The following is a 24,111-nucleotide window of genomic DNA, read 5'->3' as shown; positions in this document are numbered from 1 at the left end:
ATATCAAACCTCACAGGCACACCGCTTCCCACGCACATAATCTACTATAATAACAGGTGTCGGGTCAAGCAACTCCAGGCCAAACGAGAATGTCCTCCGACGCCTTCAGCTCTCCGCGTTTCTACTTGCGGTCTGCTTGCGCCATGCGGTAACCGCTGCTGCGATCATGCGGCGGAAGGCGCGATCGTTTCCTAACACTTTGCGAATATCTTAATAATGCTAGTTCGATAAGATATTATATCGGAACGAGTGTCATCGCTAGGCTTTGTGACGCGGAATCGGAGCAGCGTGCGGCGCTGGTTTTTTGGGACTCGGTCGCGATGTGCGCGCCTAACTCGTATGTATCTTAACGAATCAACGACTTAACCTGCTCACCTACTAATTTTAATGCTTTCTATACTTTCGGAGTGCGCATCTGAATACGATTCGTGTAAATTACATCTCGATATAGTTTAACCGACACCCTCGAACTGCCCGATAACGATCTTAAACTATACGATGCACGATCCCGATAGATATATAACACCGCTGCAACACTATCGAATGGAAGAGCCATCGCTTCTTAAGTCCGAGCCGAACACCTTAAATGCACCCTTATACCAAAGTCAAGCCTAGCGCGTTAGCCTATACAGCGCCGCTTCCGACACGTCCGTGCCGTCGAACGTGCTACACTACTCCAACCGATATCGCGTGCTATACTATACTACTCCATTTTCGACCGCGTAAGAGTGTCCCACGCGCAAGTTTGGTATTAGAGCGTAAACCCAGAGTGGACACGTTGGCGCTGGATTGGCGCTTAAAACCTTCGAGGGGAGGTTTTCACGCGGTAGAAGTCGATTCCGCCCGCTCCGTAGGATGCAAGAGCTTCCTCTCAGCGACAAAAGCACGATTACCAAAGATGCCGACGAAGCCCTAATTTTATGGGTTAGTAAAGTCAGTTATGCGTATCCTAACAACCCCAAGCAAGAAGTCATCCTGACTGACCTTCTCCATGTCAGGCTATGACTACCGCAACTTCTCCAACACCGTTAATGCCTCTACCGAGCTCCTTGAGCGTTCTAAGGCCGTTGCTAAAGCGTATCTTCATCCGTTCGTTATAACCGCCTTCCTGCCCTTCCCCCGACCTGGCGTCCTCAACAGGAGCTGCGCAACCACTACCTTATGGACATTTTGTCCATGATAAGCGTGACTATCGGAGCATGGCGCGTTGAACAGGTTGTAGAAGCTGGATCAATGCCGGGCGATTACGGGCAGAGAGCGACAACGTGGGTGCAGATAATTGGCAATTAAGGTCACATATGGATGCGGTTAGGTCGAGGGGGATGGAGCCAAGTTGGCCACTCGCGCTTTCCTTTGCTAGCGTACAAAACTTCACCTTATGATCCAGCGTGTCACGGTTTTCACCTCTTCCACCTCATCTACTTATCCTGAATCGTTGTTCAGCGCAGACTCGGGCGGCTTAGGCTCGCTCAATCCTCTCTTGGCAAAGTGGTGGGCAGCAAGTATAACCGTGTGACGGGACACGAAGTCTTCTCCCAGGCAGGAAGGCTGCGCACGGCATCGCGAACCGGGCTGCGATTACTTTTGGAAGTTGGCTAAGAGCTGCATCAGCATGGAAAAAAGTTTTCTACAACCCGATCTTAACCGAGTGGCACAACCTGTCCCTCCGCGCCCTCGCGATGTCGTCCCACGTTACGCTTGGAAACCTTTTGTTCAGACGCAGCATCAGCAAGTCTAGCACAACAAGCTTGTCGAGCAGCATGGTAGAGAAGGAAAAGTCGATCAGTGTGGCGCGGATGGGCTCCGAGCCGCCGTAATGAACCAAGAAATCGATCCATTTTAAATACGTTTAGTTTAATGATAGTCAACCAACAACCCTTCCCAGTGCGCCAGTTTCCGTGCCGATGTAAGACTACAGTAACTGTTGAACAGTGCGAGAAAGCTGGACACTGCTATCGCATCAAATTGAGAGGAACTGTCTACTTGAATACAAAGTTTCCTTTGGAAGAAGGGTGACTATCGTTCCACTAATAGGAGAGAATGGTGTAATTAAAAAAAAGCAAAGTGAAAGCAGAGTTGGTGATAAGCGAGACAACATAGCTGTGGTGGTGATGATTGACAGTAACTAACTATCCGCAGGCGCCTGCTGATGATGTTGAAACCGACGCGCTGCGGCGAATCACGCGACAAAACAGCGCTGTAATAGTAACACCCCTAACAGCAGCAGCGCAGGTCAACTGTCTTGAGAGTTATGCATTTTTTTCCGTTTCGTGAAAAACCTCAGCAGCACTTTGTACATCTACCACACGGCGCTGAACCGTACTAGTTTTTACTAACAATAGAGAGTACTCTAGTTAGTAACTTATATTGGTTGCCTTATCCATGTTCATCCGTTGGCCCAAAACTAAACACAGAACGCCAGCATACAGACTTTATATCTTTTTACCATGATCCTTTGGCTTTTTGACCCTTAGCGTACTCATGATGTTTGACGTAACCACCTGCGGGTCAGAATCACTCGAGAGCGCTTTGATGAAAAATAGCTCACGACCGGCCATAGAGACAACGAAATGAGCCATCTTATTCTTTTCTATGAAGTTCGAGTAGAGCGCCGACGCTTTGAGGAGCTCCTAAGTAGTAAATCCTCGGCCGAAAGGATATCTCATCCACTCGCTAGCTACTAGATGGAATAGATTTTGAGGGAGGATATTTCGAAACTTTGTATACGCTTGTTCGATACTATCGTTATAATCCTGGCGGCTAGGATTTGCATCTTTCCAATTGCAAACAAGCTCCTCCAGGCTATTGACTATATAGTCAATTTCCTCTCGGGCTCCCTGATCGGCTTCTGTATACGCGTCTCTATATCGAACGTTATAGAAGTGGGACAGGTGCTCATCCTCGGTGCTTGCTTCCCCAAGACACGCGCTTACGTCGTCCTTGAATTGATCAATTCTTTCTTTGATGACGGCAAATTTTACATAGTCTACGATGTTGTTCTCGTTCTGGTATGTAGGGCTTTCTGATATTAGAGACTTGTACGCCGGTTTATTAAGTTTCTTGGAATAATTTCTATCACGGAGGAATTTGTTCCAATCTTTCATGTCGAATCGATACCCGTTCTTTGGTGCATCAACTAGGTGGTCTCGGAGGTCGGATAGACGAACCATCTTAGGCGTACTAAGAGTGTTAAACTTATAGGCGTACTATTCCTAGTAGTTTGCGCAAATTCCGAGTACCTTCTCTAAGATTTGAAAGTCGGAAGCTCCTTCGAGAAAGCTTTCAACGTTTCTAACGTCAGAAAAGAGCCTTGAGTCGATATATATACCAAGGCTTCCTAGATCGACCGGCACTGGAGGAGGCGCATTCTGAAAATCTTCTACAAGTAAAGGTTCCCAGCAGATCCAGTATCGGTCACCATCATAGTCTCCATTCGAAAGCTTTTCCGCAAGTGGAAACCGGCCGTGGGTAGGAAAAACCACAACATCCTGAATTGATGCAAGTTCAGGATAGTATACTGCGCGAACTTTTTGAACATTTGATGGTCGGTGCATTGGATAACGAGCAATGAGCACATCCATGTTGTGTAAACATGGGAGCTGTGCATCTGGCAAGACACGATAAAATGAAAGGAAGATCTCGCCCAGTTGGAGAACACGCTGGAAATCAGCTATGCCAAAGGCGAAAGTTGAACGGGGAACTCGAACTCTTAGTTTATTTCCGAGATTATCCAACCAGCTTGCGATACCTTTCTTTAGAAGCGAGGAAAGATAGTAACACGTACGCGGCTCAAACCCAGCCTTAAGCATACGAGCAACCCTTTCCAAAAGTAGTTTCGGCATGCTTCCTTGAAAAAATGAAGAGGCGTCATCGGATAGAGCTCCAGGGAACCTCTCCGTTGCCCATTTCAGCAAAGAGACTGGGTCTTCACCCAATATATCAACATTTTCCTTTATTTTATCTTCTTTCTCCTTATACTATCCCAGATTAAAACACCACAGTTTTTACTACTAGAGTATCTTATTCGAATAGTCTAGTCTGCATATCGCCTAAGGTAATAGGCCAGGATAAATAAGTACAACTCAACTCAATTCAATTTAACTATATAGGTTAGGACGAAGGCAATGGTGCAGGCACGGCTCATAGGAGTAACACCCACTATTTATAGTAGAGGCACTATTTTCCATGTTCGAATTATAGATATAGTCTATAATTATAACATCGCTCCAGCGCTATTAAAGGGCGAGAGTTCCCTTTCTAGCAAAAAAAAAAAAAAAAAAAAAAAAAAAAAAAAAAAAAAAAAAAAAAAAAAAAAACAAGAACGTTCATTCTCAAATCTCTTTACTATAAAATTCGACTTATCTAATAGTGTAAGTATGACTAGCAGCAAGCCTTTTATATACAAATATTATGTAGCAGTTATGTGCTCGCATGAAGGTGTCAGGGGGTAGTAGGGTGTAGCTCTTCCTAGGTAGGATAATAAGCCACCAATGATGCTCTATAGAGTGGGTAAGTCTAGTTTCTATTATCTACGAACCATATGAAAGCGTTTAAATAAGAGTACTGTGTTATCACTTCCGCTTTTTCGTGTAGAACTATGGATATATGTAAGCCTTCCGAGCCTTAAAACAGATTTTACGTAAATAGTAGAGTGTGAACTCACGTTTATAGGATAATTCGGTTGGAAATATACTTCCAGATCGCGGTTTACTTACCGCATATAAGTATATAAGCCGTAGTTAGGAAAGAAGATTGGTTAGGCCTCGACCCGCTAATTTATTTAGTCGCTGTTAGTATTACGCCTATAGCTATAAGGCCACACCTATTAGTTCCAGTAAAAATTTACGTAAACTAAACATTATAAAAAATTATACTAGTTATCGATAAGTCTTTGCCGGACGTCCCTGTCACCTGGTAAAAACATTTAATAGTATCCGAGCCTATACCGCGCTAGCCGAGCACTTTAATCCTAGGAACCCCCGCCTAACCTTAAAGGTTCCTATTTGGCGATCCGTATTTATACTTGCATCCGTACCCCTTCCGGCACCCCTTCCCTATGCGTGCTTGCGCGCGCTCGTGTCATGTATCTATTCGCTAACTTTATAATTGTGTTGAGTATAGTAACCTCTAGCTACCGCAGCTTCGTCCTTACAACCTTGTTTACTTTTAACACTAAAAACTTATCGCACGAATAAGATGCCTCCACGATAAGGCTTATAAGAATAATAACGCACTCATGTATATACTATATAGGAAGGTGATAATGTCGTCTAGACTTAAATAATATTTATATCGCTCAGTAAATCTATAGCGCTCTAATCGATCTCCCAAAAACTATTAGTCAACTTATAGAAATAACAGTACGTGTTGAGATAGCAGACATAATAGGGTCTTAAAGCGTAAGGTATCTAATCATATTTGCCTTTAAGCCTTAGCTAATCGATCTATTAAGTTGCTTATTCACAAGATAACTCGGCCTAGATATAAAAAGGAATTTTATGCTGTTACGGATAGCCCATATTTAGATATACCGACTATTTTTTCATCTTGGTAAGCTTAGTAACTATATTAATTGAAACAGTTAGCAAATTACTTAATGTTAATCTAAATAGGGGTAGTGTACGTCCACTGGTTACTGGCTACAGAAGTATTTATTAAGGATTCCCAACTCTCGAAGAAGCCAAACAATATATGCGGAAGAAAGGGATTGAAAGTTTTAACGAGTGTATCCAAGAAGGAGCAGGAAATACGACTCCGATTCTTGGGCAGGAATTATATTTTACGGTGGTAAATAGAGTCCGGCCAGGAATATATCGAAATTACCTATATACCGCTTCTACTACACGGCTAAAGATGATTCTAATATAGACAGCGGAGATAATGGTGCAAAAATTCCGGTTGATAAGCACCTAGGGGCTTATCATAAACGTTTTAGAACAAAAGCACAAGCAGAAGCTTTTATTAAAGACTAGAAATCTATATTTGCTGAGATATGCAAACAGAAGATTAGGTCAGAACTAGATCGCGGTGTAAGGCCTATCGATATTAGGATAGCTCAGAAGCCGATCTTAACACTATTGAATAAATAAAGCGATGTGGAGGAGGCTATAAATCGGTTAGAGGAACTTAACCTAGCTCAATAATAATTTAGCCCCATTACTGCTTCTTCGTTTTAATATGTACAAAAACAATGCGAAGCCATAACAGAAATACAACTTAATAGTTCGCGTGTATAGTGAAACCGTGTAAGTGAGAAGAGAACGCGGCTTAATTGTAAAAGAGTAGCTGCGAGCTTTATATACGCAGGAGCGAAGCAGCCATATGCTCGCTTGAATAATATAGCAGGGAGGATAACATGGTGTTGAAACAACCAAAAAGTAAAAGCAAATATATAGACCGTCTATTCCGTTCATCCTCTACACTATAGTAGAACATGCGAAAAAGATAATAACCTGTGAAGCTGGCGCGAGGAACTGGATGCTGCTTGTCCTTCTAGGTTACTGCCACCTATAGAGGTATAGAAGCTACTGTCTAGAAGAACACGTTTTCTCTGGGTTTCATGCCGTTCTTGCTCAATGCTAGCCGCGCCCAGGTATCTTCCTCCTGGGATTTCGCCCGTTCCTCGACCTGGCCTCTGTAGTTTTTGCTAATCTATTATTCTCATTTTGCTCTTTCACGCGCGTTCCAAGTTATCAGTATTTATCGGCAGATCCTTCGTCTGGGCGGGTAGGCCTCCAATTCGTGTCAAAGTCGCTCGCTTGTAATGGAAGACTTTCCGTCGCTTCCGCTAGTCTTTCGCCTACAGCCACTTATAGTGCGTCGTACCTATCAGAACATTTGATTTCCGTATAATTTTTTATATTTGTTTTCGCTTTTTGGTTAGTTCAGCACCAAGCTATCCTGTTGCATTCTTTAAGCGAGCACATGACTGCCTCGCTCCTTCATGTATATAAACCTCGCAGCCAGCCACTTTTCTACAAACAGGCTGTGTTCTATTTTCTCTCATACGGTTTTTACCCAATACGCCAACAGTTATCCTCCAATGTTTCTTTGGGGTGGCTTTCCGTAGTTCCTTTTCTTTTTCCAGGCGCTTTATAAGAGACAGAGGAGGAAAATTAGACTAAAATAGAATCATCGGCTTTTTGTTTCGTACAAACGAAGCCATAAACAAAATAACTTCTTTCATAGAAGATAGCGCAGAGACAAATTATTCTGGTAGCTCTAGAGGAGAAATTCTTAGGAATATTGGAGAACTCTTTTGTAGAAACCTCCGGTTAGCACTCTGTTAGGGGAACTTGGAGGTTGAGAAGATCGCCGTGTAGCGTCTTTGCACGCTACATCGAGCTTACAACGGTACACGTCGCATCGCACGGTCGGCGGATCCTCGGCTAGCGAGATCGATCGCATAATTAGCTCCACTCTCTCCCCAAGTCCCTAAGCTCCCGCTCGCTCTTGCGCCATCGCCGCCGGCTCCGCGCGCTTGCTAACAGTGTAAGTCGTCGCCCTAATACGTTCGATTCGCAGCCGATTGATATCGTTTCTCTAGTTTGCCCGCCTCTACTCGCTCGTCATCGGTATCTCGCCCCTTTTCTTCAAGCTGTCGGCATACATTCTGAGAGGAGGATGGACCAAGTTCATAGGCGCCTTTATGCGACGGCGACCGTGCCCGGCTTCCGGTCTCGTTCGGGGCTTCCCGTATAGTCAAGTAGGCCATCTACTAGGTTACGAGTCGCATCTGGGGTTCTATAGAAGCGCCTCCACGGCGTCTTTGTTTGCCCATCCCAGTTGCTCTCGACGTTTCCCGCGGCTGTGGCGTAGGCTGCGTGACCGTCCGCTTGCCCGCGGCGGTGGCAGTCTATGGGGTCAAGGCTGCTCCGGTATAAAAGCCTAGGCGGGTGGGTTTCTGCTTCAACGCAGGGCAACGTTTCTGATACACTTTCGTAGCTTCGATCAATCATTCATTTCCACTAATCCGACGGAGACTTTTCCATCCCCATCTAACTTTATCCAACGCAACGTGTATGCTGTCGTCGGCTACTCTGATAATAAGTTTTTAGGCTATTTATATAGCCTGCCGCAGTGTCAAGTCGCATTTGAGACGCATATGGCCTACGACTCTATATCTAAAGGCGCCGCCTTCTCTAAGCACCGGGTTCCTATCGCCCTCAAAGGCAAGAAGGCAAAGACAAATGTCTTCTTCCTTCCGCCGGAAGAGATTATCAGTCTTGAATTAACTAACACCGACTCTATCCCAAAGCCTCTTCTATAGACCTTATCACGTAGCCAGGATCCTGACATGGCTGCTAATGTTATTAGCTTGCGCTTCACTCGTTCGAAAAAGCGATCAGTTGTCGTTCCCAAGGGAACTGACCTTACCATCAAAACCGCGAACTACACCAAGGTCCTTGCCGAAGTACAGTCTCTAGCTCAGGCCTTCAGTTTCTTGGTCTACATCTCGAGCAAGATTATTCCAAAGGAACTAATTGGACAGGTCTATACCCTCGTAATAACAGTGTTCTCAGATCTATCGGCAACAAATCCCGCCTTGATCGACTATAAAATGGAACTGGAGGCGTCACTATTACATAGGAAGAGCTATATCCCCACAAAGGAGAGGATCCGCCATCCTACGGGCCGCCACCTCCACCAGTTAATACTCCATCTCATTCCAACAAGCCTAACGCCGATGGTTCTTCGCTGTCCATCAAGTAAGCTAGTAAAAAGAGAAGACTTATGTCAGCCAGGATCACTCCGATAACTCTCGTTTTTTCAGCCTTATTACAGTCAGTTGTTACACAACAGCCTTACCCCCTGCACTACTCATTTATCTACTGCAAGGAAGCAATGATCTCAAAGAGAAAACGTGTTCTTTTAGATAGCAGCATATATACCTCCATAGGTAGTAGTAATTTAGGAGGAAAAGCGGCGTCCAATTCCTCGCGCCCAGCTTCACACCAAACTACCCATTACTCTCCGACTTCAAAATGGGCAGGTCTACGAGTATGAAACGAACGACTCGATCGGAGCAGACGAAATTCCAATCATCGATATATCGCGAATTTACAGCGAAAAACTCGAGGACCGAAAAGCTGTTGCGGAAATGGTAAGGGAGGCATCGCATAGAATTGGTTTCTTTTACATAGTTGGACATGTAAGTTTCTCATACAGCAAGTCGTGCATTCAGCTAAGGCATGCAGGGAATCGACCCGCATTACCGCGAGGCGGCGTTCGAGCAAGCAAAACAGTTTTTCCAGCTCCCAGAAGACAAAAAGATGGAAGTATATACAGGACTTGTCCCCAACGAGTTTGTGGGATATCATCCTATGCAGCATTACAACCGGAACTCTTTGAAGCAAAAAGGTGATAGAGAAAACGCCTTAATGATTCGATACGTGCTGACAAGATCAGACCTGAGCGAGGCGTTCAATTGGGCCTATGAGCCAAAAGCCGACCCGGAAGCCATCAACAAAGACGAAAAATCCATCAGCCTCTGGCCTTCTTGTGTGCCCGGATTTCAGGAAGGCCTGCTAGATTACCACAGTCAACTCATCCAGCTGGTACACCGAATGACGCGGATCTTCGCACTTGCGCTCCATCTTCCCGAGGACTCGTTCGACAACTACGTCAAAAGACCAGAAGCGGGGATGCGCATCCTGCACTACCCACAGCAAGACCACTCCGCAGATGACCAGGCCGGACTAGGCGCCCACACTGACTTCGAGTGCTTCACCATCGTCTCGCAAGACAGCAACGGCGGGCTCGAGGTGCTGAACAAGGCCGGGAAATGGATCAGAGCAAATCCAGTGCCGGGGTCGTTCGTGATTAATATCGGCGACTGTTTCATGCGACAGACGAATGATTTCTTTGTCTCGACTGTGCACAGAGTGGTCAATAAAAGCGGCAGGGAAAGGTACTCTGCGCCTTTCTTCTGGGGCTTTGATCGTGAGAAGTTGCTTGAGCTTGTTGCGACGTGCATCAGCGAGGACAATCCTATGAAGTACCCTGTCGTGACGGGGGGTGAGTACTACAGATGGAGGGCGAAAAAAGCCAAAGGAGAAGATGTCGAGCTTAAGTCACACAGCTAGAGTGGAGCTCAAGGGCGTTGTCTATTCCACGTCGAAGGAATATTTATCACGGCACAGCTCCTCATCTTTTGCGATAATAACGTCGAGATCCCAATCCCGCTTCTCCGCTCGTGACTAATACCAAGCTACAGTCGCACCGCATGTGATGCCGTCGGATGACGTTCCGTCCTTGGCGCGCCAAACAGGAGACGCCAAGAACGATCCGCCACCCAAGAGACGGCTGGCAGGGATCGCTCACGTAGCTCTCCGCTTGGGAGCCTTGTCCCTCTCCGACCGATCCGGACAACCACGCGACGGGGGCGCTGGGGCGCTGGGAGCTCCCAACCCGCCAAGTCGTGCCATGGACTCTAGGAGTTTCGGTGCGACAGTGGGTGCTTGGCTTGCGTACGGCTTGGAAGCGGGCGGTTGGGCTCTTGGGCGGGCGGGTTTAAGAGCCTGCTTGCTGCTGTACTGCTGCTGAGTTAAGGCGCGCCCTCTGGATATCTGAAAGCATCGATGTCGTCGCGATCATGACGCCGCTCATCAAGCGAGACGTCGATCTGCAAACACCCATCGCGGCGGAAATCGTCGCCGCTATCGTGATTTGCATCCTGCTGCTATGTCTCGGTCCGCTGTATGTCGATCTCCATCAAGTCCTGATCGTTGTCGAAAAGCTCCGTCGTTGACCAAAATGTCAGAGTCGCGGTATATCGTTCGCAAAGGCGACGCAAGCGTTTGCTTCACATGTCGCCCAAGACGAGAAGGCAAACACGTCAAAGACTTGGCGGTGTGACGCGTCTCGTCACAGAGGAGAAGAACGGTCGAAATACCCTCACTGCCGAAGAATGGTATGCTCGCATCTACCTATTGTATACTAGTTTATGTTGGACAAGCTTACTAATCGATCGGCAAAGTCCCATCTGCTTGGGTCCTCTCTACCAACCCCGACGGCGTTCAACAGACACCGAGCCCGGAAGCCAAGGCCACGAGTCCGAAACAAGCCACTACACGCAGTTATCCAACGACGACCGTTTCGAAGATGACATCGTGGCTTTGCGGATCTGCGATCACCACTTTCACAGCGCTTGCCTGATTACGTGGTATCTCTCGAAACGCTACGATTGCCCTTTGTGTCGTAGGCTGTATACAGTTTTGCCGTATTCGAGCCGCGTCCAGACTTATCGGACTTGTATTGGTGACTACCTTAACCGTAGAAGCTCGCCGGCGAGAGATCCTAGGGAGTTAATGTTCTAGAGCTTTTGGAACTTAGGGTCTGGCATGCGTTCTCTTTTTCGTAATGTTTAAACTTGTTAAGTCTATTGAACGGTTTTCAGCAGTGTCATACTGAAAAATTCAAGTAGAAGATACAACCTCTTCGTACTGTATTGCAGGAAAACAACAAGAGATCTATTGCTCCAGTAACTCTCTAAAAGTAAAAGACTAAATCTATGGGGGTATCGAGCTTCTTATACTATACATCATGCCTAGAAAGGCACGTACCTCTTATTGCCTTCCTTAGTCGAGCCCTTTAACTTCTTAATCTTCGACAAGTTCTTAATCTTCGAAGGGTCAAAGCCTTTAGGCAACACGTTATCGTCCGCTATACTAAAAATATTAAAGACCTTTTGTATCTTCTTAGGAACCGCGGACGTATCTCCGCAAGGGTTCATCTAAGAACTAAAGGTACTCTAAGCCATCTCGCTTACACCGTAAGCTTGCTTAAGAGCCTTAGCAGCCTCAATGCTGGCGACTTTATAGGGTCAGCAAATATTTGTGCTGACGGTTTCTCTGTATATAGGTATACTTATTCCGCTATCAATAGCTTCGCCAGCGCCCGGTATTGCCAGCGTACCAACCTTAAATGCTACGTTCAACGATGACGTCAGCAGCTTACAACCAACCTGAGAAACTTAATTAGCATCTCACTAGATAGGTCGTATATACAAGCACTTACCTCGCCAATTATCGGCAAGGCCTTCATCAGGTCCTCTGCGGCTTTATTAATAAAGGAGACGTCGCACGTATATTTTCCCGGAGTAACCTTAGCGTCCGTTCCTAAAACTCGGTTAGCTAATTTTCCAAACCTACTGCAGATTAGGCGATAGCATTCTTAACTACATTTTTGCTTACCTAGTGCTTTTTCCCAAGTCGGCGCTCCGAGAGGCAACATTAAGAGGCAGCTAGTGGATCTGGTGTCGCCACTTTCAACTTTCTTTTAAATAGCCGGGCCGCAGATCTTCTTGTAGTCTTGGATTATTTAATCCCGAGGTGGGTTGTAAACTAAGCACTGGTTTACATTTTTGTTCCGCATCTTTTTATAGTTGTAGGGTACCGTGCCGTTCTTTAATAGTGCTGATCCGAGCAGCGGAAAGCCCAATAGGAACATGCTGATAGATGAGAATTTTATAATAGCGAACGGTGAGGAAGTTATAATCTTGGGAATAGCTAGAACAAGGGTTCTAATAAGTTCGAAAGGAGATTCGTGTTGAGACTATAGGTGATAAGACTTGCGATGAAAGCACTTTTAAAATCGAAGTAGGATTAATACTGTGCCGCTTTAACAACACATAAGGAACATAGGCTTTTGTGGATAAAGGACCTTTAGATGATAGAAGGATAGCCAACATGGTTAGCTTACAGGGTCGGTATATAACAAACTTAAAGGGTGGGGTCTAAAGTGTGGATAGAGGTAATAGTGGCTTAGCCTCTGCGTTAGCGGCTACGACTTAAGCTTATTTAGAGCTAATGCCTGATGTTTGTGGGGACCAACGGCAAAGAAAAACAAGGCGCCAAGCGAGGCAGAGACGAGGTTAGCCTTTTAGTAGGCCGACATCACCTTACACAGCGGAGACCCTATGGCACAGTCGGTAGCTAAAGATACTCTATAATAACGCTACTCAAACTCTTCAGTGTTGGTTTGGTGGCCCCGTAGCACAGCTTCAGCCTCGCTCTATTATTCCATCGGCCCTATGTACGGCTTAGTCCGTGCTACCTATACGGCCCGTTATCCAACGTCGTAAGGATTTTTCTCTAGCAATCATTATCTATTCTCCACGCTCCTACTCAGGTACAACTCTTCAAAATCTATGAAGAAACTTTTACGAATGACGTTCCTAATTCTAATGCAAAAGCGCATACATAGCTGCTACACTAGTTACTAAGGCGCAGCAGTGGACCCGAATATCTCCGGAAGGGCGCGCTACTAACCGTGCCGTATAAAAGTCGCAATGAATCCGGCAAGATACGGAATAAACACTTCTAATTATAATAACTATCTTTCTACCTCCTATTTTTCGTCGAATTCTAACAACGGCTACGTTACATTTCCGTAAGGGGGTTTCACGGTGTTTTTACAAAGATAGCAGAAAAATGAGCGCTCTAAGTCTGCAACTAGATCCTAATGAGTGAGTATACGTGCTAGGGTTGGGCAGCATCGGAATATTTATGGTATACTGCTTAGCCGATATGCCTTCTAGACCTTATACAACGTTGATACTGCATCGGCCTTCGCTCTACGATGCCTTCAGGAAAAACAATAAGAAAATCAGCATAACTATAATAAAGCAGACGCAAGAGTACGGGGGACCTAACGCTAAAGGATTTAACGCGGAAGGATTTAACGCGGAAGGATTTAACGCCGAAGTGTTAGATAATGACGGTTCCTAGCGGCGGATTACCAGGCAATAAAGCACCACAGAATAAACAGACCCCCACTAGAAAGACACCACCAACGAACCGATCCGCCAGCTAGTAGTAGCTACCAAAACGATCTACACAGTCGGGGTCCTTAAGCCGTTGCAAAGCCGGATTACCCCTAAAACCACTATCCTTTTCATGCAAAACGGCATGGGCATAGTCGAAGAAGTCAACCAATCCCTGTTCACTAATCCTATATCTCGGCCAAAATACCTCCTCGGAGCCATCTCGCACGGTGTTAGCCGCGACGCGCCGTTCCGGATCACGCACACGGGCTTCGCTACCGCATCCGTAGGGCCATCTTCATCCCGGCCTAAAGAACAGGGCAGCGATTACCTGCTCCGCACGCTACCGCAGAGCCCGCTCCTAAACGCTACTGCTTACTCCTACGAGGATGTCTTGCAAATGCAGTTGGAGAAACTTATTGTCAACTCCTATTGCAACTCGGTCTGCGCTTTACACGATTCGAAAAACGGGATTTTGCTCGGAGAGACGCATCGGAAGCTAAAACTTAACCTTTTTGCTGAGGTGACGCAGATTATTCACAAGATGCCGGAGCTATAAGACGTTGAAGGCTTGAAGGACCGATTTGGCATGGAGAGATTAGAGGCGACGGCCGATGGAATTTTGGAGAAAATGCGCAATACGACTTGCTCGATGGTGTGGGATCTAAGGGCTAAAAGAGAGACAGAGATTGCGTTCATCAATAGGTATTGGGTGAAGAAGGGCGTTAAACTGGGCGTTGATACGCTTGTGAATAACATGCTGGTACAGCGCATCCAAGAGATATAATCGAGCTGGACGGCTTAGTTTAAATTTAATCACTTTTTAACAATCGATATCTCTTCCAGCAACACAAACCATTCTTAGTGAAGCAGTAAGCCGCGCGGCTCTATGAATCCTGCATTCACCAGGACCTCGGCTCTTCTCAGGTGTCGTCGTGTCGATGCTTATTAGTAGCTTCCACTTGCTTGTTTGTATATAGTAAGGCCGCGATTGCCCGTCTGTCTTCAGTTGTATTGCACAGGAAAAATTAGATGAGGTGAGATTAGATAGTGTAAAAGCATGACTTTCTACAGGGCATCGGAAGTGGAGATATACCTATGTTCGTGTAATCCTCCGATTGGCCCTAGAACATATTATACCCCGCCATCCCGCTTACAGGGTTCCGCGAGCCCCTCACTCTGCTGATGAAAAAAACGAAAGGATTTCTTTAACCTTTAACACTCCGCCTTCAGCTTGACATGAGTACTGAGACTGTATTGACCCGTTGCCCGGAGGATAAAGATGGACACGTCTTTTGGGAACAATAAAGCGTAGTACGCTTGCTGAACAATGCTAACTCAGGCTACAACATTTACGCCTTGATTAATGAGGCCGTTCACCTTTTCCTAAACTCAGAAGGGGTTGAATTTACCGAAAACGTTGTCTTTATGCGTCACCGAATGTCAAAGCGTAGTTTGACTATATTGTTGAACTTTGACAATTAGAAAGAAAGAAAAAGGGACTGGGACTGGCGCCACGCGGAAATTATCTATTATGATAGCATGGAGAGGTAACAGTGGCAGTTTCGCTTTTTGTCCTTTTTCCTGACACTAAATAGTTCCGGAAATACTGCTTCAGACGGTTCTGCTCCTCAATTAGAGCTACAGAGCCTAGGAGGGCCTTATCAAGCGCTGAATATCCTTCCAGGAAGCATAATTCCCCAGAACCCGATCGAAAGCATCCTATTGATGCTCGAGAAAATCCACGAATGCATCCAGAAACATGTCGACTGTCAAAACGAGATGAACCCTGTCCTACCAACACGTCTCCTAGACATTGGAACAGAAAAAGAGCCGAAAGTCAGACTGCATGAGACGGTAGGAGAGCGAGGAAAATACGCAGCCCTCACCTATAGATGGGGCAAGAACATCCTGGTCACAACCACGAAGAGCATACTCGCGGCAAGGAAAACGGCTATCGCGTGGTTAGACCTTTCACCCACATTCCAAGACGCCATAAAGTTCAGCCGGATGCTAGACCTGCGTTACTTGTGGATCGATTCTCTTTGCATCATTCAAGGTGATGCGGATGACTAGCAAGTTAAGGCCTCGAAAATGGCCGACATCTACGAAAAGGCATACGTAACCATCTCAGCGAACACGACGGACAGCCTCCTCAATCCTTCCACCACGCGCCAGCGCATCTGCCGCTTTACCAAGCACCTTCGCAGTAACAACAATAACGTAACTATAGCAGTCCGCCCTCCTATTAACTATTTCCCCTTCTCAGCCACTTTACTCGAAGGCATTATGGGTAAGACGCCCGCGGACCACCCCCTAGCCTTACGCGCCTAGTGCTTCCAGGAGCGCCTCCTTACGACGCGGCTCTTGCACTTTACAGACGCGGAACTCGTCTTCGAGTGTAAGACGGGGTGTAGATGCGAGTGCGAGAGCCTGCGCCGCAACAACATCAGCGCTGCACGGACTATGTACCTATACGCCGGGATCGTGCGCCGGGAATATATCGCACGGCTGCATATAGCGGAGGATCCGTAGGAGGGCTGGAAGCTCGTCGTCGGCCCTTATGCGCGCAAGGAACTTACCTAACCTAGCGATGTGCTGCCTGCACTAGCGGGCATGGCCGCGCGCATGTAGTCGGAGCGTCTAGGCCGCTATATTACTGGGCTGTGGGAGGCGTACTTGGCTGATGGCCTGTTTTGGTTTGCGAGGGTTGTGGGAGTTTAAGATACGCCGCGACTTGTGGCGCCGTCCTTTTCGTGGGCTTCGTTGGCGGGTACATCGAGGGTCGAGGAGTTGTCCTAGTTTTAGTAGGGGGATGATGAGGCTCAGCGGACGCAGCATTTTGAAGTGCTGGGTTTTAATTACGCTGTCTCGCCGCTTAGTCCGTATGGTAAGGTTTCGGATACTTTTATGAAGTTGCGCGGGAAAGTTCTTACGGTGACGGTTGAGAGTTTTCAAGGCGTACTTCCGTTTGCTAATCCTAATTCGGTTGTTATTTCGAAGCAGTATAAGAGGCCTGGATACCTGTTTATGGATAGGATGTTGGCGTCGAAGTTGTATGGTGGAAAGATATTTTACTGCTTGCTAGGCTTTAGTTGGACTCCGACTTGGGATTTCAAGTCTGAAGAAGAGAAGCAGAAGACTCAGACCATATACTTACTTCTGGAACCGTTGAGCACTGGCAACTACCAGCGCGCTGGTTATATATTCTTGAAAGATATTTCTTCGTGGATTGAATCTACCGAAGAGACGATCATTACGATTGTATAATAATAAAATCAAACATGCTGATTTTATTTTCAAGGCAAAGATGACGATGGTTTTAGACTGACATCAAGGCTACGAACAGTTTCTATTACCTTGTTTGAGAAAGTTTTATATTAAGAAATCGTTTTATAGCATTCATATCATAGTTGGTGACACTTCGTATCTTCCCGCTACACCCGAACTTCGATGTTAGAAATAAAAGACCAAACCCAATTTCCTCTACCAGATCAGACGATTTAAAGACTATAATATAGATCTGGCCGTTTGGATCTGCACGATCCTCCCGTCTTTATCGAGGCGAGGCCGCAGGACCCACTTCTTCCGCTGACGCCATTCAAGTACACTTGCCTTTTATGGATAAGTCTATTGAGCACGACATGTATAACATGAAGAGGCACTATATAAGAGCTGCTTTGTGATGGTTGCCGTCCTGATCATCAGCCTTACAGGAGATGTCGTCACGAAGTGTTTTCCGCCGTGTCTGGAGCAGGTAGAGGATCTCGACACCAAGATTTCCCTGCTCATTGAAAGCGATGGGATGTAGCGCAAAAGGAGTTAAGCTCCATCTGCTAATATTTTTCAGGCTTCACATTAAGAATCGATTTTATTTTTGGTCTCAAAACTACAGGCGTTTCTAACATAACTTAGTCTCAGCTCGTTTCTCACAATTGAATTTAGCATACATACTCGTCGCAAAACGTACCCATAAGTACTTATATTTCCATCTTATCGAATAAACCGCAAAAAGCCGAGAGAACTTGCAATAACTTATGAGCTCGTGTAAATAATGTGTTCAACCTTTTACTTGTTGAATGTAAAAAGGCTTCATGATCATTACCTTTATTTGGAATTCCCTAACAAAAATTCCTAACACGCTTAAACGCGCGTTGTTCCCTGGAATATCTAAAGAAGCAGAAATGTATCATCTATACAGACAGACTAAAAGCGACAATTTCCCTTTAAGGCCGTCTGGTTCGTTTGCTATACGGGACGTAGATCCGCTCGAAGCACCTGGAGGCAAACAGCATCTTCCAGCTTGACACCGACCAAAAAATCTGCGATAAGACTTAACAGTGCCACGTGCTTGATGCACGTACCTGCCACTGATGTTCCCTTGCTTTGCCGCTCACCCGGCTCACCGGAGTGTGGGCGAATATTCCTCGATCTCCGATCCCATTCCCATCCGATGTCGCTTTGTTGGCTGGAGCACTAAATGTTTCTATGCGCAGTCAGCGGTTTGCCGCTTTGCCATGCAGTATAAGAAAAGCCAAAAGTGAGAACAAGCATCACAAAGGGGTGCAACCAGAAGACGTTTAAGAGCAGATAAATTTTATTATGTTCAAGCGCTCAAGTCAAAGCTAAACGAGAGTTGCGCTTAATTGTACAAGTACAGTACTCAATTAACACTACCATGCTCCCTCGCCTCATCATAACCATCATCCTCGGCTGTTATCCCTCACACCCCGTGGTAAGACATCGTCGCATCATCGTCGACCCTCAGAGCATCAAGTCCGCAACAGCTTAGTTGCCGTAGGGACTAGGGAGGCCGACGCTCTGGTAGCAGGCCGCCTTGTTGGAAGAGCAAAGGCTCATGTTCGCATCCGGGCCAGTACGGCACTTGGAGTCGGCGTCATCGCAGCAAGACTGGTCCTTGCAGTCGACGGCCGTCTCGCGCTTGCCGTAGGGGCTGGGGAGACCAATGTTGGTGTAGCAGGTGGCTTTGTCGGAGCTACACTTGCTCATGTTCGCGTCAGGAGCCGTGCGGCACTGGTTGTCCGCATCATCGCAGCACTCCTGAACCTGGCAAGCGTCACCGCTGCGGCGCTTGCTGTAAGGGTTGGGGAGACCAATGTTGGTGTAGCAAGTCGCCTTCTCAGAGCTGCACTGGGCCATGTTGGCGTTAGGAGCCGTGCGGCACTGAGAATCAGCGTCGTCGCAGCACTACTGGACCTGGCAAGCATCGCCAGAGTGACGGGGAGCGAGGCCATTGGGAAGGGCGTAACCGGAAGAGAGGAGCGCCGCCATGGCGATGATCGTGGCCTTGGTGAAGTGCATTTTGAAAGTGAATGAAGTTGTTTTTTGCGAGGAGTCTCGTGAAAGGAGCGGACTGAGATTGTTGTCTTGACTGGAGCGACTGGTTGGCTTGAGAGGATGGTGAGAGAATAGCAGGTGGTTCAGACAGTATATATACCGCTCTGGCTTCTGGTCCTGCCTCCCTTGGAGCTGGCCCTTCCGCCCGTGTCTCCTACATTTAGCTCGTATTTTCTTTCTTCTCCAGGCCGAATACAGCCGTGATGATCGCGGTGGTCCGTTCTCATCCTTGTAGGGCTGTGTAAAGCCTTACCGTGATGTGAGCTTGAGACACTCACACCGATGCGCCGGAGTCGCCGAGTACCAACGTGGAAAACCGGATGCGCTGTTCAAAGTGGGAATTCTATGTGCGCGAGAATGCAGACGGCATGTCGCAGCTTGCACGCCCCGTTGCTCTGCCGCTGGCTTGGCTTTAGCGAGCGAAAAGAGAGTCGCTACTCGCTAGCGATATCGATCAGAGGATAGATACCTAGTGACAGAACCTCCGGGACGGGAGTAAGGAGTGGCGCATGGTGTCGAGGCGTTAGCCCGACGTCCGGACACGAGGTCTCAGTTCATGAGACGAGGACCGACCGTGCCCGGGGGCTAGAGCTTTCTGGACATGACAAGGTGACGTGGCGGAGAGCTCGGCGGGGAAAGTCTGGAGTCGATCTTTCCCTTTCGCGATATTACTGCGGGGGAAAACTCGTGTCCGAATTGCCCCTCTGGGCTAGCGGTTAGGAGCCCTACGCCCTTGAGACGTCCCTATAAACCTTTGCTCTCAATGCAAAACTTCAGGCTTCATCCCCTCGAAAAGCTTGCATGATTTCTTTGACACGATCAAACGCACTATCGCCGCCGACGAGAAAAGCCTTTAAAGCCTCTCCCCCGCCGTTGAAGCGCTTGCCCTCGTGTTAACCCCTGATCGATGGATGATTTCCTTATTTGCTTCCAATTGGGAAGGGACTTTCGCTGTAGAGATGAACATCACACTGCCGTAGCGCCCAATTGCCTGGAACGAACGAGCCCTATTACCGACACCTGAAAGCAATAGTCGAGTGACCATAATTACCTGTGGTCTTACTCTGCTACTCGCACTAGAGTACATCAATTTTAAACTCTATCGTTCACAGAACTTCAAAACTAAATTCGAGAAACCGTTTTCCGGTGAATTCTCGTTTATGACGCAGCCACAAAAATAAGCTTACATCGATAGGCATTGTATTATAGGTAGGCTTCGGCTTGAACCCGAGAGTAAGTCCCGTCCTCTGTGCGTGCATCATCTACAGGACTCCACATTGGCTCGGATGTGGCGAAGTACGATACCCGTGCTAGCATTGTATATCCGATGGACGCTTTGGCCTTCCATTCAGCCACGAGATCGCCCTCGCCTTCCACCGCCCGTACCTGTACAGCGTCCGAGGGCTCACCGATGGTCCCAAGTTTTCTGAACCAGGCAGGCCTCCCCGAACAAAAGGCAGGACGCCTTCACGAAGAAGCCCCTAACTCTATCATCGCAACGTGGCTCAGGTGTTCATTGGCCAATACTAATTCTGGTTTCACCTTAACCTTGCTACCTTGCTGCCATGTGTTCGCCGCCATACTCAACATACGATGGTGCGGCGGTTGTGACAAGGTTAGTAAAGGTGACCGGTTGACGCTGGTGAATGTTCAGTCGCCCAGATGGCTGCTGCGCTAGGAGATGGCTCGATCAACTGGGCGCCTAAGGTAAGGCTATATGGTTTGGCCGCTTACTCTGTGCTGCGTTGGCACTTACTGCGGCCTCTTGTTCACTTCCAAGGCCTCGTAAATGCGACAGTCCTCCAAAACTTTCCCGGATAATATCTCCAAGATTATACCCCTAGTTCATCGTACGCAGGTTTCTCATTTTATGGTTTCGTGTTATCTTGTGGTTATATAGAGTTCCGATTCAAATGATCACAGGGCCGTGTAAAGGGGCATGCTTAGTGCTGATTTGTACTCTGCGAGCTTTCCAGAGAAAAACTTGATTTGCACGAATTCGTTGGTTCATATCTTTAGATCTTGGCCATACATTGCCACAAGGTAATCGGACTATTAGAGAGCGACTTATTTAAAACCAATCACATTTTCTTTTCAAAGAGCTAAAGAGTGGGGCATCCGAAGCTGGAAAGGGTATATGTCGGGACGGATGCTAAAAGATAATCCTTCAGCCTACTGAGAGATGGGCGGTCTTCATTTCGATCAGTGTTTTTACGAACTGGTGGGCTTGGGTGGAGAATCCTGTCCAGCGAAGAAGGCTATTGATGAACATGGCTTTGGATCGATTGCCTAGAACTGAAGATCCGTTTCTAGTGCCAAAACGATATGTTGCGTGGTTTGCTATCTGCATTGAAGTGTATCGTGAGGATCAATGTAAGAGGAAGTGTATTCGAATCTATTTTTCGAGGAGCCCTTACTCTCTTTTTCTAAACTGGAACATGCTCTAGGCTTACTACTTTACTCGAAGTGTTACTCTACTTGCCTTGCGAAATTAGCACCATGGAAGAAGTTTTTTCCGAGCATTATTCACATATTATTGATACCTTTACACGGGTTTTTGAGAGAGATCTACAATTTTCAAATTAGTATAGTAAGGATTTTGTATACTCCGGATGTTTTATCCTTCTACTCAGCTACACTACCTACAGTTTCAGTTATTTAGAGGAAACCGAAAATAGAAACAGCCTATGCCACGTGTATCTCATAGCGTGAAAGACATGTGATGCTGCGGTCATTAATGAGCGATAAAATCTTTCACGTTCGCTTCAACGCCGACAACGGAGATTGGAAAGCCAGTCGAAGCAGATCACAGAAATATTTCTATCCTTGAAGCTTTGGGCCCCATTTACTATACTCGTTTGCTCGCCTTCGCGCTAACGTAGACAAAAACATTCGGTCCCGCTAAGAACGGCGCCAGGTTTTACATACGGGCCGCGTCCTGTTCTCGACAGCACCCGAAGTACGTTATGCATTCTTTGAGAGAAAGCATCAGAAATTGATGCTGAAGATTAAAAGGCTTGGGCAATTGATCGAATATTGTGTTCGGTTGAAGAACGCCGCCGGGACGACAAGACTTTAAGGTCTTTTGTTTTTCGTTAAGATTTAAGTGTCAGGATTTAAGTGTAAGAAAAATTCGGCTTGGCTGAGTTCCCATCAAATAAAGCTACAACAAGGAGAGGAGTCTATAAGTACTTTTCGTATCTTTAAAAAAAACACTACGACGTTTATCCGCCTGAGTGGCTTTAGGCCAATAAAACCTATTTGGTAGCACTATCATAACCCTCCGCCTGTCGTGTCGATTACTCCAACACGCTTAAATGTTGGGACCGAGCCGTCTATTATTATCCACTCAACAACTTACGGGCCATCTTCGAGCGCATATACCCGTCTAAGCTGGTTTGCTGCAATCGGCGAGAGCGGTAGAACATTCTCCATCCCGTCGATATTATCTTTATAATACCAATCTGCTCCGTGCATATACGCCATCTTTACTCCTCCATCTGCCTTTGTTATCAAGACTTGTTTCTTGAAATCCCCTTCTATTGGTTGAGTCATTACCGCAAGTTGAGCTCCATTGTCGACGTTGTATTGTCTCATGGATACTACCAAACAGAAAGAAATATGGTCATTAGCCTGCGCTCCCGATGTGGTATAAAGAGAAAGCAGAAATGTCGGTACTTTAAGAGACAAAACTCACTCAAATCAGTCCCTACCTAAGTCTAGCCCCACCTTCCATAGATCTCGGTTAATAATCCCCCGGAAACTAGATACATGACCGCCATTAGAGTAGCCTTTTTGGAGGGCCTCGCCGGGGGAGGGACGACGGCTATGGGAGTATACTTGTCAGCGATGATGCCATTCGGTTGAAGCTTGCCGGTGACATCGCTACCGCTATTACCGAACGGATAGTTGATTATAAGATCGCTAGCTTAAGATTCGTAGGAAGTAAAGTCGGTATTATCACAACCATCGCACTGCCGTACGTAATCGACGAGGCTGGAGTTCTCGCTGACCTGCATAACACGATCTAAAGCTGGCCATATGGCCCACGGGTCTGGAGATAGCCCCTCTAATAATAAAGAGAAGCCGGACGAAATTTTCATTGCCGGCAAAAAGACAGCGGAAGTCGGTGTTCTACTCAGCTGGCTGTTAGTATTGAGGAAGGAAGAATAAGTACGTTGGAACCATGGAAGTATTTAGACGTACACTAGGTTCTTTTCGCCAATAATTAGCTACGGCTATCGGCGTCCAATCCTTAGGAATTATTGTCTTATTATTGCGAAACAGTACTTCGTAGAGCGTCCAGTTGCTGGCTAAGCTGTTCTAATCTATACTCCAAATTTGCAGTGAATTATCCTAGTAGTAAACCTAAGAATAGTCGATACCTAATTTGTCCGTATAGTTCGCAGCAACGAGTTGCGAGTTCCTAGAAATGCCTCGCTTATTTTTCCCAGTACCAGTCTTAGGCGAGTAATAGATGTCCGAGTGGGAAGGGCTCTTTAAGCCTTTGTTTCGTACCGTACCAAATACTGCCCCAATTACGGCGCCAACGGCAATAAGCATAGCTACAACTAGCAGAGTCTAGTACAGCTTTTTGTACATACCGCAGATCTTTAGCACCCTTCTTTTAACTGGGAGCTTGTTTGCGGTTGATTGAGTTGAGTTGAGTTGAGTTGTATTCATTTACCCTGACCCATCGCCCTGAGCGATATGCAGGCTACGACTATTCAAGAGTTTTGCTACTAGTTTACATGTGATTTGTCAATCTGGGAGGAAAAGGGAAGGTAACGGGAGCGGGTAGTAGGGTAGGAGGGGATAGTGGTGTAGAGGTTCTATGCTGTAGGATTGTCTCTATTCTTAAACCGTTGTGAGTCTTGTGCAAAGTTGAGCACAGCCTGAAGCTGTGATGCTGTTATTCTCCAATTGTTGTCTTTACTCTGGGTAGCTGCGGCATTACTTAGTGGCTTTCCGCCGAGTAAGGCTGATAG

The 24,111-nt window shown here is 46.6% G+C and overlaps 12 protein-coding genes across 12 annotated transcripts; 8 read left to right on the top strand and 4 right to left on the bottom strand.

Moving 5' to 3' along the window:
• Nucleotides 1-308: 308 nt before the first annotated feature.
• Nucleotides 309-737, bottom strand: K452DRAFT_291298 (uncharacterized protein). Its single transcript, XM_033541149.1, has 2 exons — nt 399-737; nt 309-337 (listed from the first exon to the last, which is right to left on the bottom strand). The coding sequence occupies exons 1-2, from the start codon at nt 554-556 to the stop codon at nt 331-333; spliced, it is 165 nt and encodes a 54-aa protein (XP_033393407.1). The 5' UTR covers nt 557-737; the 3' UTR covers nt 309-330.
• A 1,885-nt stretch (nt 738-2,622) lies between these two features.
• On the bottom strand, nt 2,623-3,842 carry K452DRAFT_361680 (uncharacterized protein; the record flags this gene model as incomplete). Its single annotated transcript, XM_033546444.1, has 2 exons — nt 2,623-3,206; nt 3,240-3,842. 2 exons carry the CDS (start codon nt 3,840-3,842, stop codon nt 2,631-2,633), a joined length of 1,179 nt encoding a protein of 392 aa, XP_033393406.1. The 3' UTR covers nt 2,623-2,630.
• Nucleotides 3,843-3,983: 141 nt separating this feature from the next.
• On the top strand, nt 3,984-4,488 carry K452DRAFT_97533 (uncharacterized protein). Its single transcript, XM_033547381.1, has one exon. The coding sequence runs from the start codon at nt 4,125-4,127 to the stop codon at nt 4,449-4,451; it is 327 nt and encodes a 108-aa protein (XP_033393405.1). The 5' UTR covers nt 3,984-4,124; the 3' UTR covers nt 4,452-4,488.
• An 845-nt stretch (nt 4,489-5,333) lies between these two features.
• On the top strand, nt 5,334-6,154 carry K452DRAFT_291296 (uncharacterized protein; the record flags this gene model as incomplete). Its single annotated transcript, XM_033541148.1, is given in 6 exon segments — nt 5,334-5,396; nt 5,407-5,409; nt 5,468-5,550; nt 5,613-5,623; nt 5,660-5,796; nt 5,973-6,154. Coding segments are annotated over 4 exon segments (348 nt in total), but the record flags the coding sequence as incomplete, so codon positions are not given.
• Nucleotides 6,155-7,437: 1,283 nt separating this feature from the next.
• K452DRAFT_97508 (uncharacterized protein) lies at nt 7,438-8,177 on the top strand. Its single transcript, XM_033547380.1, has 3 exons — nt 7,438-7,491; nt 7,547-7,877; nt 7,945-8,177. Exons 2-3 carry the CDS (start codon nt 7,649-7,651, stop codon nt 8,055-8,057), a joined length of 342 nt encoding a protein of 113 aa, XP_033393403.1. The 5' UTR covers nt 7,438-7,491; nt 7,547-7,648; the 3' UTR covers nt 8,058-8,177.
• A 119-nt stretch (nt 8,178-8,296) lies between these two features.
• K452DRAFT_312082 (uncharacterized protein) lies at nt 8,297-8,712 on the top strand (the record flags this gene model as incomplete). The annotated part of the gene is made up of 2 exons (XM_033543516.1): nt 8,297-8,491; nt 8,590-8,712. The coding sequence occupies 2 exons, from the start codon at nt 8,297-8,299 to the stop codon at nt 8,710-8,712; spliced, it is 318 nt and encodes a 105-aa protein (XP_033393402.1).
• Nucleotides 8,713-8,984: 272 nt separating this feature from the next.
• On the top strand, nt 8,985-10,085 carry K452DRAFT_353383 (uncharacterized protein; the record flags this gene model as incomplete). The annotated part of the gene is made up of 4 exons (XM_033545824.1): nt 8,985-9,000; nt 9,030-9,151; nt 9,198-9,360; nt 9,409-10,085. The coding sequence occupies 4 exons, from the start codon at nt 8,985-8,987 to the stop codon at nt 10,083-10,085; spliced, it is 978 nt and encodes a 325-aa protein (XP_033393401.1).
• A 680-nt stretch (nt 10,086-10,765) lies between these two features.
• K452DRAFT_97483 (uncharacterized protein) lies at nt 10,766-11,455 on the top strand. The gene is made up of 2 exons (XM_033547379.1): nt 10,766-10,912; nt 10,979-11,455. Exons 1-2 carry the CDS (start codon nt 10,809-10,811, stop codon nt 11,316-11,318), a joined length of 444 nt encoding a protein of 147 aa, XP_033393400.1. The 5' UTR covers nt 10,766-10,808; the 3' UTR covers nt 11,319-11,455.
• K452DRAFT_312080 (uncharacterized protein) lies at nt 11,331-12,234 on the bottom strand (the record flags this gene model as incomplete). Its single annotated transcript, XM_033543515.1, has 7 exons — nt 11,331-11,380; nt 11,446-11,510; nt 11,565-11,669; nt 11,771-11,852; nt 11,917-11,965; nt 12,019-12,119; nt 12,195-12,234. 7 exons carry the CDS (start codon nt 12,232-12,234, stop codon nt 11,331-11,333), a joined length of 492 nt encoding a protein of 163 aa, XP_033393399.1.
• Nucleotides 12,235-13,508: 1,274 nt separating this feature from the next.
• Nucleotides 13,509-14,552, top strand: K452DRAFT_329081 (uncharacterized protein; the record flags this gene model as incomplete). The annotated part of the gene is made up of 3 exons (XM_033545033.1): nt 13,509-13,706; nt 13,782-14,288; nt 14,343-14,552. The coding sequence occupies 3 exons, from the start codon at nt 13,509-13,511 to the stop codon at nt 14,550-14,552; spliced, it is 915 nt and encodes a 304-aa protein (XP_033393398.1).
• Nucleotides 14,553-15,493: 941 nt separating this feature from the next.
• K452DRAFT_235425 (uncharacterized protein) lies at nt 15,494-15,841 on the top strand (the record flags this gene model as incomplete). The annotated part of the gene is made up of 1 exon (XM_033537433.1): nt 15,494-15,841. One exon carries the CDS (start codon nt 15,494-15,496, stop codon nt 15,839-15,841), a length of 348 nt encoding a protein of 115 aa, XP_033393397.1.
• Nucleotides 15,842-18,553: 2,712 nt separating this feature from the next.
• K452DRAFT_312077 (uncharacterized protein) lies at nt 18,554-18,925 on the bottom strand (the record flags this gene model as incomplete). The annotated part of the gene is made up of 1 exon (XM_033543514.1): nt 18,554-18,925. The coding sequence occupies one exon, from the start codon at nt 18,923-18,925 to the stop codon at nt 18,554-18,556; it is 372 nt and encodes a 123-aa protein (XP_033393396.1).
• Between the last annotated feature and the right edge of the window lie 5,186 nt (nt 18,926-24,111).

The sequence above is a fragment of the Aplosporella prunicola genome (genome assembly GCF_010093885.1).
Source record: "Aplosporella prunicola CBS 121167 unplaced genomic scaffold K452scaffold_27, whole genome shotgun sequence".
Classification (NCBI taxonomy): Eukaryota; Fungi; Ascomycota; class Dothideomycetes; order Botryosphaeriales; family Aplosporellaceae; genus Aplosporella; species Aplosporella prunicola.
This window is presented reverse-complemented; position numbering and strand designations above follow the sequence as displayed.

What these genes read in the sequence shown, in the direction of transcription:
- K452DRAFT_97483 (XM_033547379.1), top strand. Translation starts at nt 10,809, where the DNA reads ATGTCGCCCAAGACGAGAAGGCAAACACGTCAAAGACTTGGCGGTGTG. An exon ending in ACCCTCACTGCCGAAGAATG is followed by an intron (nt 10,913 to 10,978) that starts GTATGCTCGCAT and finishes CGATCGGCAAAG; the next exon opens with TCCCATCTGCTTGGGTCCTC.
- K452DRAFT_291298 (XM_033541149.1), bottom strand. Translation starts at nt 556, where the DNA reads ATGGCTCTTCCATTCGATAGTGTTGCAGCGGTGTTATATATCTATCGG.
- K452DRAFT_97533 (XM_033547381.1), top strand. Translation starts at nt 4,125, where the DNA reads ATGGTGCAGGCACGGCTCATAGGAGTAACACCCACTATTTATAGTAGA.
- K452DRAFT_97508 (XM_033547380.1), top strand. Translation starts at nt 7,649, where the DNA reads ATGCGACGGCGACCGTGCCCGGCTTCCGGTCTCGTTCGGGGCTTCCCG. An exon ending in ATGGGGTCAAGGCTGCTCCG is followed by an intron (nt 7,878 to 7,944) that starts GTATAAAAGCCT and finishes ACACTTTCGTAG; the next exon opens with CTTCGATCAATCATTCATTT.